A 12,500-nucleotide genomic window follows, 5' to 3' on the forward strand; every position below is an offset into this window, starting at 1 on the left:
TCTGCGGTCCGTCCGGCGGCTTTAAAAGGAGAAGCTGCAGCTCCGCCTGACGTCACGCACAGAGCCCCGCCCCCCGCGTCCTCTCTGCGTCATCAGGACTCCTCCCCCTCCACACCCACGACCCCCCTGCTTTAATCTGCATTTCTGACGTCACAGGGGTCCCCCGTCCATGCAAACACGCACACTATGCAGGTCTCTCTGTGGTGCGTTCAGGAACTACCCAAGTAGAGTATATAATAATAATAATAATAATAATCAATCATTTATTAGTCCCAAATGGGGAAATTATTTCTCATTTAACATTATTAATGAAGCGCCATTATTAAAGACACCTCGGCATTATTAAACCACCAACCTTGTGGTTACGGACAAGCGCTCTACCTTAATGATTCATTGCATGTGTCATTAATGATTCATTATTAATGATTCATTAATAATGAACCATTAATAATGATTCATTATTAATGATTCATTCATTATTAATGATTCATTATTAAAGATTCATTATTAAAGATTCATTATTAATGATTCATTATTAATGATTCATTATTAATGATTCATTATTAATGATTAATGATTCATTATTAATGATTCATTCATTATTAAAGATTCATTATTAAAGATTCATTATTAATGATTCATTATTAAAGATTCATTATTAAAGATTCATTATTAATGATTCATTATTAAAGATTCATTATTAAAGATTCATTATTAATGATTCATTCATTATTAAAGATTCATTATTAAAGATTCATTCATTATTAATGATTCATTATTAATGATTCATTATTAATGATTCATTATTAATGATTCATTTCATTATTAATGATTCATTTTAATGATTCATTAATAATTCATTCATTATTAATTAATGATTCATTATTAATGATTCATTTCATTATTAATGATTCATTCATTATTAATGATTCATTATTAATGAATCATTATTAATGGTTCATTATTAATGATTCATTATTAATGATTCATTTCATTATTAATGATTCATTATTAATGATTCATTATTAATGATTCATTTCATTATTAATGATTCATTATTAATGATTCATTCATTATTAATGATTCATTATTAATGATTCATTATTAATGATTCATTCATTATTAATGATTCATTATTAATGATTCATTCATTATTAATGATTCATTATTAATGATTCATTCATTATTAATGATTCATTATTAATGAATGAATCATTAATGATTCATTATTAATGGTTCATTATTAATGATTCATTATTAATGATTCATTCATTATTAATGATTCATTCATTAAATGAAAACCTCTTCATGTTTTATGTTCTGATTACATTACATTACAGTCATTTAGCAGAGGCTTTTCTCCAAAGCGACTTACAGTCAGTAGTATGTTACATATCATTCACCCATTCACACACTGATGACAGGCTACCATCAAGGTGCCACCATCAGACTCTAACTAACATTCATCATCCAGTCCACACCGATGGCAAGCCTTCGGGTATCGAACCACCGACCCTCTGATGGGAGAACTACCTTGCTCTCCACTACGCCGCAGCCGCCCCTCATTATTATTCTACTCTCTACTCTCACTGCAGTTGTGCTATTACTATTCATTTACTGGACTTTCTTTATGTTTCTCTGCTCAATCATAAAATAAGGGTTAACGCTAACAGTCGGCTAACGCTAACAGTCGGCTAATGCTAACAGTCGGCTAATGCTAACAGTTGGCTAATGCTAACAGTCGGCTAACACTTTGCTCTCTCTGGATCTCTGAGTCCAGACTCCCTATGAAGGAAGCTCATTTCAGACGTTTGTATCTCTTTGTCTCAGTCACATGAAGCTCGTGATCAGAGCTGAAGGTCTGAACGTAGACGGACTCGTAGATCAGATCTCCCTCTGAACCACGACGGTCCGGTACCAGAATCCCTGCCGAAACCACAATAAACCACCTGAACATCTCCAGCAGAGAACCATGAACTCAGACTCTCAACCTCAAAGTTTCACATCTTTTATAAACCTGAAGGACACAAACTCAAGGAACCAACAGAATCACATCATCTGCAAAGAGTCGAGATTCTGAGGTCCTCAAACCAGACTCTCCTCCCCCGGCTGGGCCTGAAGATCCGGTCCATGGAAACCACAAACTGGATCGATGTCGGCTCCTTTACGGAACCTCAGAGTAAACATAATGAACAGTGAGACACTCCGATAAAAGAAGAACAGTGTTTTTAAAAAACATCTGAACCAACAAACAGTTTAACGAACAGTTTAACTTCAAATATCAAAAAGCTTCACAATCATTTTCGGCCAATCCACTGATTAATTAATATATTAATGTTTCTGCTGTACTCGGACATTTTCATTTGTGTTGTTTACAGGAGATTTACAGTTTCAGTCTGTTGATCCAAACATCGACCTTCATATCTGATAAAAGAACCTCAGAAGAACATTTGTCTTTTCATTCCTTTTCTGAAGTGGATGCTTGTTTTGTTCACCTTCTGCTCCTCAGGATGAACCCAGTGAACCAGTCTCTGTCTCCTCCTGGTGGCTCCTCCTCCAAACTACAACCAGCGTTCATTATTGATCAACAAACACTGAAACCAACAAGAATAAAGATGATTACTGACTCACACTCATTACTGGAAGTATGAATATATCATTATTTATTCATTTATTTAACCTATTTATCAATATGATCAGAATTATGTGTTTACCTGATTTCATCCTCCTCTTCCTCTGTGGATCCATACGTCAATATAGATCCGATAAACAAGCCTTTATTGATCTTCAGAGGTGAAGTTCCTCAAACAAACACATTTCATATTTATCAATCATCAGAATCCTGTCTGGTTTTAATATCTGAGGAAATTAAAGTAAATAACCTAAATGACCTGTGAGGTCATCAAACATATTCAGATGATTATAGATTTATATGAAAGGAAACTTCATTTAGCTTAAAGTGAATTATAAATGTTATTTTCTTGAATTTAAAAACGAGAAAATGAAACGTGTGAATCTGACCTCAGTTTAAATCAGAACAAAATGACAAAGTTCACAGATTTAATAAAGTTTTAACATAAAAACTGTTTTTTACACAAAATGAGATGTCATGTTTTGTTTTAAAAGGAAACATTGACTCCATCAAACATCTGAAACTAAATACAAACTTTAATCTACATGATGTGGTAAAAAACAAAACAAACATATTTTCTTATGAACAAATTGCATTTTAATGTGTTTTACATTTTAAAAGTTCACATGAAGTTCAACAACAGAAGTTAAGGCAGCGCGGTGACGAGAACGATACATTTACAAGTTTTACAATGCAGTCCATAAAATACTTCTTTAAAAAGAAAAATACAATTTTAAAAATGTATAAAAGCTCAAAGCTAAGGTCACTTCAGTTAAATCACTTCAACGCTTTAGGGAGAAAATAGTTTTAATAGTTTCCTTTAAAAATATGACCTTTAATATGGCCTCTTATTTTGAAATGTATAACGTGTAAAAAATGAAATAAAAATAAAATAAAATAAATAAATATTCACAAAAAAATTTAAACTATGAAATACTTCCAGGTTCTTTTAAAAAAATAATAATAATAATTTCATAATTTTGATTTAATCAAAATATTGAATTATGTCAAATTAAATTCACAATCTGTAGTTCTAGTTTGTTGTTTTAACTTTATTATTTAAAGTTAGTTTAAGTTTAAATCATAATCTTGCTTTACTCTAAAGTTTGTGGACAAAAGGTTTAAATTATTTTGTCCTGAATGTTACATTTAATACAACCTTTTATTGTGAAAGGAAAGATACTCCATCTCTCCACGTAAAAAAATAAATAAGAAAATAGTTAGTCATTTTACCTTAAAAATGATCCAATTTCAACCAAAAATAACATAATTGATAGTTAGCTTCTTTGTGATTTCATAAAGAGTCACAGTTCTGGGTTTGTTTCTCGTCAGTTTTGAATTTCTGAGTAAATTTAATCTTTTTGACAATAATTAACCTGAAATACTTTGAAGACCTCATTTCATTATTAAACTACCATAAACAAATATTGTATATGGAAGCTGAGAGCAGCTACATATATAATAATAATAATATTATTTTTAATCCTGTTATGTTCAGAATGTTGAGATAATTAAACAATCTAAAATGTAGTAGTATTATTACGGTAGTACTCTCAAAATACAGCCGAAGTACCACAGTAATACCGGCGTAGTACCATCATCAAACAGCAATAGTCATAATACTTTGGTAGTACTGTCAAAATACAGCAGTAGTACTGTAAAAATACTACAGTAGTACTGTAGTAGTACTGTAAAAAATACTACAGTAGTACTGTAAAAATACTACAGTAGTACTGTAAAAATAATACAGTAGTACTGTAAAAATACTACAGTAGTACTGTAAAAATACTACAGTAGTACTGTAAAAAATAATACAGTACCACCAGCAGAGAGGATGAAGGCAGCCGTCTGTCACTCAGGATCCTTTCTGTTTAGCTGAACACCTGGAGGAGAGGAGGAGGAGGAGGAGGAGAAGAAGAAGAAGAACAAGAAGGACAAAAAGAAGGAGAAGAAAAAGGAGAAAAGGAAGGAGAAAAAGGAGAAGGAGAAAAAGGAGAAAAGAAGAAGAAGGAGAAAAAGAAGGAGAAAAAGAAGGAGAAGGAGAAAAAGAAGGAGAAGAAGAAGAAGGAGAAAAAGGAGAAAAGGAAGGAGAAAAAGGAGAAGGAGAAAAAGAAGGAGAAAAAGAAGAAGAAGGAGAAAAAGAAGGAGAAGAAGGAGAAAAAGGAGAAAAAAAGGAGAAGAAGAAGAAGGAGAAAAAGGAGAAGAATCATAAGTTCCTGTTTCGTCCTCATCAATCTGAAAACAGTTTTTTTCCTTCATTGACATAAAGAACAAATCATTAAATGTTTATAAACAAATAACATTATTAAACTGTTTCAATTCAAATACAGATTTAAAACATAAAACAGGGTTAATAGTTTCACAGCCTTTAGATTAAAAAAGCAGATTGAGAATATATATATATATCACATAATTGTACATATACACACATATATTTGTATATATGTACATGTATATACACATATACATACTATATACATATGATATATATATATATCACATATGTGATATATATGTATATATCATATATATACATATATGTGAGATATATATATGTGATACATACATATATGTGATATATACATATATATGTGATATATACATATATATACACACACACATACATGTGATATATATATGTGATATAAACATATGTATATATCACATATATGTATGTATAAATATGTATACACATACACACTCCAACAAGATCAAAGTTCTATAAATTTCTGACTTCCTTTATATTTTTAACTTCTTCGTCTCCAGATTTATTATTTTTATTAATGACGTCGTAACGAGCTGCAGAAATAAACAGCTGAACTCAAATTAAACTACAAATGAAGACAAACTACAGATGTTTGAGTCCATTTCCTTGTTTATATAAAACTTTACCAAAAGAAGTATTTACAGATTAAGAGGAATCGAACAATCAGGATCAACTCTCAGACTTCAAAATAAAAGAGCTTAACTCCTCCAGAGGTTACAGGACGGGGAGCGGCCAGCAGGAGGCGCCGCAGAGTAAAGAGGTTCACTGAGACGTTTGGCACCAAATTAAAAGCTCTTTACATCTTTTATTGTTTCAGGCTGTTTAAAAAAAAAAAAAAATCTCTGTGCAACTTATAATAAATAAAATAAATGAAACTGCTTCTCCTCTAAATATTCTTAATATTTAGTTAGAATTTTGATGCAAAAGCAGAAACAAACAAAAAGATTAAAGATCTAATACGGAGAGCCGACGTGAAATTATTATTTCAGGAAAATAAGAATGTTTTTATTATATTTCTTATAATTAAATCAAAATGACGAGATAATTATTTCATTAATAAACAAAATGATTTCTGGCAATAACATTTTGATTCAACCCACATTTATCTGATCATATTGAGAAAACAGCGTTATTGTTGATGTTGATCATAAAACATATTGATCTGGTTTATTATTAACTTATGATCCAAAAAAATAAATAGTTTCCACGTTGCTCAGCGTATTAAACCTCATCTCTGATTATATAATAAAAAACATTCAGATTGTTTTGTCCTCGTTGTCACGGCAACCATTGAGTCCTAAAGTCAGTCAATCAAATCAATCAATCGATCAGTTCACACTTTCCTCTTCCTCCACCAGAAAACACAGATCCAACTTTCATTCCCTCTTAAATTAAACTCATGATATATTAATATATATATTTATATTTGTTCCCAAAAGACAAAAACCTTTTTTACAAAAACACAAAAAAGACAAAATCAAAATAAGGTTTTCTTTTTGATTCTGATGATTAAAACAGAATATTTGTACTTAAAAAAAAGAATCCCTTTGTTCTGTATTTTGTCTCCATGACGACCAGCAGAAGATGAAGAACGACGCTCCAACGACACGAAGAGTTATCAATCAATAATCAATAATCATCATCTTCTCCTTTAAGTGAAGGAATGAAAGGTTGTTTGTCAGTTTCATTATTAAACGTTTGTGTTGAAAAAGACGAATCACAGAAATATTATGAAACATATTGACTTTAGATCAAAAGTCAAAGTTTTCTGATTTCACATCAAACTGAATGTTGTGATGAAGATGATGATGAAGATGAAATCATCACATCGATCAGTCGATCAGCTGATTAAGTTCAGTAACAAACTGGAGTCAGCAGCATCTGGAGACAAAACAACAGGAAGCTTCCTCCCAACGTAAACAACAACAAGGTAAACAAGGTAAACAGGAAGCAGCTGTCAGACCGAACACATTCAGGACGTCTAAAGAGACTCACTGATCAGAGGTCAGCTGACCACACACACACACACACACCATGTAAAGGCACCCAACACTCACGAGAATCAATCAATAATCAATAAGAGCTGAAATCACACAGCCCCGGAGTTTCCACTCCTTATCGATCAATATGTGATGATTATTGTTCTATTAAAAGGAGCTCAAGGTTCCGCATGTTCCACTCTGAGCCATCAGCGGGACAATCAATAGATCACTGAGAACTTAAACCCATCAGTTCAGGGGAACACGAGGTCACATGGAAGGTCATGTGACTCACCTGGTCTCCTCCATTCAATGAAATCTGTTTTGATTATCAGCTTATCATGAAGAAGAACCGCAGCAGGAAACAAACCACAGAAGAAGAAAAAGAAGAAGAAGAAGAAGAAGAAGAAGAAGAAGAAGAAGAAGAAGAAGAAGAAGAAGAAGAAGAAGAAGAAGAAGAAGAAGAAGAAGAAGAACATTTGAAGAAGTCACTTTGGACTCGGAGACATTTTTCTCTATTTTGTGTTTTCATCAGAGTTCATCAGAAATAAATCAATGAAAATAAACCTGATCAGAAGAAATGTTCAGGATCAATAACCAATATTCAGCGTAAGGCTTCTCCTCTTTCAGTTAGTGACAGAGAGAGTTTTAAGGCAGAGACCCGCTGCTCCTCCTCCTCCTGTTGTGCTTTGAGCAGTTAGTCTGTGACGAGGACGGCGGGGGGGGGAGACGCCGCGCCTCCCTGAGCTCTGAGGTGGAGGAGAGAGGAGAGGTTAGTGTTTAGGGAGGAGAGCAGGAGCTGGGAGGAGAACCAGACATTCTCCTCCTCCTCGAGTCAGAAGGAGTTCAGAGTTACAGCAGAGGAGGAAAGCAGTAAAGTGAGACTCGTCTCTCCTCCTCTGTTCTCCTTTTCACCACAGGGGGAGCAAAAAGGAGGCGAGCAGGTCTTTTGTTTCGGTTCAGGAGCCGCTGATGAGGAGCAGAGACGGAGCCAGAAGAGGAGAAGAGTTAGAACAAGACAAGGTGCAAATAAAGAGTCTCCTCCTCTTTTTCTCCTCCGTCGTCAAGAGTTTCAGCTCAGCTGAGGAGGTCTGCAGGAGCTCAGGAGGTCAATGCAAGGCAAGGAGACGATAAGCAGGAGGTCAAAGGGGAGGAAGGAGAAGGTCATGAGGAGATCCTGTTAGAGGGAGGAAAGAGGTCAGGAGGAGGTGAGGAGGAAGGAAGGAAGCAGGAGGTACAGACCACCAGAGAGAGAGGGGGAGTCACTTCACCAGCACTGACTTTGGCAGAAACGCCTCCATCTCTGCTCCTCCGTCGGATCTCGGCGACGCCGAAGGCGCTGAGGAGGAGGAGGAGCTCGGGGCCGAGGAGGCTTTGGGTAGGCTGTACATGTAGACGGCGCCGATGACAAGCCCCGCCCCCGCCGAGAAGAGCAGGTCCACGTGGAAGCCGAACAGGTAGACGGACATCACCGTGGAGACGACGATGGAGAAGGAGGTGGCGAAGCCCTTCAGGATGTTGTCGGCGTACTTCACCACCACGGCGACCAGCAGCCCGCCGAACGCCTGGTTGAAGATGACGCACCACACCATGTCGGTGTAGCCGAACAGGAAGCCGTGCTCGGCGATGGCGGCGCCGTCCTTCCACCAGAGTCCCAGCATGCCGAGCGCCGTGCCGAAGATCCCCAGCTGCACGTTCCTCATCCAGACGGACGCCGAGCTGCCCTTCAGGATCTTCTCAAAGTAGACGCCGGCGAAGCCCGACGACAGGCAGCTGATCACCACGGCAACCAGACCCACCGTGTAGTTCTGGTTGGTGCCGTCCGACACCGACGCCTCCTTCTTCCCCTCCTGCTGCACCTGAGAGGAGATCAATGACATCACCAATCAATCAGTCAGTCATAAAACACAGAGTAATACCCGATAAAGACCAGCTGATCAGGCCTGTTTCCTTGACTCCTCTCTCCTCGTTTGTCTTCCTCGTCTCCTCCGCTTATATCTCTAATGTCCTGAGTACTGCAGGTGAGCAGACGTACCTGAACGACGGCGACCCCGGAGAACAGCAGCAGCAGAGAGACCCACTGCACTCTGGAGAGAGACTTCCTCAGCATCATCACACTGAACAGAGCCGTGGTGAGGATCTTCAGCTGGTACGTCACCTGAGAGGACGACACGGAGGCTGGGAATCAAACCACCGGGGGAGAGTTCTACTAACTAGTGTCCTGATGAGAGCTCCTTTAACAACACATGAGTGAGCCTCACTGCTGTCCCTCCATCATCACCACCATCATCATCATCACACTTTAGCTCATTGTGACTCTATCCCACATAAACACTCAGTAGAGCGTCACATGTGAATCACTGAATAACGTCTCCAGTAGGAACCAATGAGCCTCAGACAGGAAGTGAGACCGTGTTTACAGACGGACCGCCATGATGATGATGATGATGGTGGTGATGGTAAAGGAGGAGGTAAAGGAGGAGGTGGAGGTCTGACCTGGAAGGTGGCGGCCGGCAGGTTGGAGATGGCGATGTACTGCAGGTTGTTCTGGAGAGTGTAGATGAGAGACGGAACGGCCAGTTTGAGAGTGTCTTTATACTGGAAAACAATGGAGTCCACCAGGAAGTAGACCGTCTCCTTCACATTGACTGGAGACAGACAGACAGACAGGGTGTTATTTGTGTCTCTGGTTGGGATCAATAAAGTTATTTATTTTGACTTTAATATAAATGTTCAGTAAAATAATAATCAATAATATTGATGATTGATTAATTGATCAATGTAGACGGGAATCGATCAGAGACCGGTCCGCTCTGCCTCCACTCACATCTCTTCTGCAGCAGGATGATGATCAGACAGGTCGCGACCTTCAGGAGCTCCGCCATGACGACGGCCGACGTGGCGTAGAAACGGTCGCCTGGCAACGTGCGGACGTATCGGATGCTGAGGATGAGGGACGCATTCTGGACCACCAGGACCGCCAGACTGATGTACTTCAGCCTCCTGTTGACTGAGAGGAACCGGGTCAAACCCCAAGACCACCAGAGGAACCGGGTCAAACCCCAAGACCACCAGAGTCCACCTGCCAGTCCTCCACAGTCCGACATGTCAGAGGTAATGTTGTCCTTTGTGTTGTTACATAAATGCACACAAGTTACACATGTACATGTTATATATATATATATATATTATTATGTTATATATATATATATATTATATATAACATAATATAATAATAATATATATATATATATAATATTATTGTTATATATATTATTATGTTATATATATATATATTATTATATTATATATATATATATTATATTATTATGTTATATATATTATATTATTGTTATATATATTATTATATTATATATATATTATATTATTATGTTATATACAGTTGCAATCAGAAATATTCAACCCCCCAAAGATTTTAAGGATTTATCAATTAAAGTTTTTTCAAAGAGCAAGATTCTGCTTCAGATGACTCCTTTATGAGTTGAGTGATACATAAAATCAACACAAAAAAATGCATGATGTAGTATTTGTGTGTAACAGTATGTTTTGTTATGATAGCCATGTCACAATTATTCAACCCCGATATAATATTGTTGTTTTTAAAGCTGTCTGACAGTTTTTATGGCCTAAAGTGGAGTTGAAACATAATGAAGCCTTTAGGAACTCTATAATGATCCTTCATTTGCTTCAGCTGGGATGCAGATATAAACCCCACCCATGAAGGGATTCAAGGTGAGCTGCAAACATGGGAAAGACAAAGGAGCTTCCACAAAAGCTGAGAGGGGAGATTATTTCATCACACCTGAAGGGCCTTGGGTATAAGAAGATTTCCCAAAAATGTAATATTCCAAGCGACACCATTGGGAGCATTATAAGGAAGTTTAATACTTATGGAACAGCTGCAAACCTGCCTGGCCGTGGAAGAAAGCCCAACATTTCATCAAGGGCCCTTAGAAACTTAGAACAACTAAGAGAAACCCCCGTGTGACTGCAAGACACCTACAGGATGACCTGATGGAGGCTGGTACTAGTGCTTCAGTGGCAACTGTAAGACGTGCACTGAATAAACAAGGACTTCATGGCCGGACTCCAAGACGCACTCCACTCTTCACCACAAGGAACATCAAAAGTCCACTAGAATATGCCAGGAGGAATGTGGATAAGACGACAGAGTTTTGGGAGACAGTTCTATGGACTGATGAAACCAGACTGGAACTGTTTGGACATATGGACCAGCGGTATGTCTGGCGTGAGAAAGGCTTCTGACCAGAAGAATACCATCCCCACGGTCAAGCATGGAGGTGGGTCATTGATGATGTGGCGGCTGTTTTTCTGCGGCAGGAACTGGCAACCTGGCATCATGGACTCCCAGAAATACCAGGGCATTTTAAAGAGGAAGGTGATGCCTTCTGTTGGCAAAGTAAACCTTGGTGATCATTGGACTTTCCAGCAAGACAATGATCCCAAGCACACCTCCAAGTCAACCTAAGCTAGGTCGAGAAACATATCCTGGAACGTCCTGGAGTGGCCTTCTCAGTCACCAGATTTAAATCTGATTGAAAGTCTTTGGTGGGATTTAAAGAAGGCAGTTGCAGCACAGAAGCCATCAAACATCACTGAGCTAGAGGCTTCAGCAGCTGGAGAATGGGCAAAGATTCCCATGGAGAGGTGTAAGAAGCTTGTCAGCACTTACCCAAAACGTTTGTTAGAAGTTATAAAAGCTAAAGGATGCGCCACAAAGCACTGAAGCTGGGGGTTGAATAACACTGCACATGCACATGTGTTAAAAGAGTTACATTTTTCATTTGAACTTCAAAGTTAAGTCAACTTCTGTCGTCAAAATAACTCAGATATGTATCTATGAATATTTTTTGTTGTTTAATGAGGTTTTCTGTCATTTATTGTCATTATCTTTCATCCACATCACTATAATGTCTTTTGAGGTGAGGGGGTTGAATATTTCTGATTGCAACTGTATATATATTATATTATATTATGTTATATATATATATATATTATATTATTATGTTATATATATATATATTATTGTTATATATATTATATTATGTTATATATATATATATTATTATGTTATATATATATTATATTATTATGTTATAAATATATATATATTATTATGTTATATATATATATTATTATATTATATATATATATATATTATTATGTTATATATATATTATTATGTTATATATATATATATATTATTATATTATATATATATATATATATATATATATTATTATGTTATATATATATATATATATTATATTATTATATTATATATATATTATATTATATATATATATATTATATTTATATATATATATATATATATTATATATATATATATTATATATATATTATATATATATATATATATATTATTATGTTATATATATATATATATATATTATGTTATATATATATATATATATATATATATATATATATTATATTATATATATATATATATATATATTATATATATATATATTATTATGTTATATATATATTATAATTAATATATATATATATATATATATATATATATAACATAATAATATATATATATAACATAATA

General features: G+C 35.8%; 1 protein-coding gene across 3 annotated transcripts in view; it reads right to left on the reverse strand.

Moving 5' to 3' along the window:
* Positions 1–4,345: 4,345 nt before the first annotated feature.
* The window catches only part of slc35a2 (solute carrier family 35 member 2), a 9,032-nt gene continuing 877 nt past the window's right edge, over positions 4,346–12,500 (reverse strand). Inside the window, exons 2-6 of one of the 3 annotated variants that reach the window (XM_054609926.1) lie at positions 9,705–9,887; positions 9,374–9,525; positions 8,913–9,035; positions 8,159–8,736; positions 4,346–4,515 (exon numbers count right to left, since the gene is read on the reverse strand). In XM_054609926.1, coding sequence (XP_054465901.1) covers positions 4,488–4,515; positions 8,159–8,736; positions 8,913–9,035; positions 9,374–9,525; positions 9,705–9,887 — 1,064 coding nt within the window. In that variant the 3' untranslated portion in view covers positions 4,346–4,487. Of the gene's footprint in view, positions 4,516–5,338; positions 7,627–8,148; positions 8,737–8,912; positions 9,036–9,373; positions 9,526–9,704; positions 9,888–12,500 lie in introns of those variants that run through there. The other 2 variants (XM_054609925.1, XM_054609923.1) reach the window with 2 other exon arrangements.

Source organism: Anoplopoma fimbria, chromosome 12 (assembly GCF_027596085.1).
Source record: "Anoplopoma fimbria isolate UVic2021 breed Golden Eagle Sablefish chromosome 12, Afim_UVic_2022, whole genome shotgun sequence".
NCBI classification, from domain to species: domain Eukaryota; kingdom Metazoa; phylum Chordata; class Actinopteri; order Perciformes; family Anoplopomatidae; genus Anoplopoma; species Anoplopoma fimbria.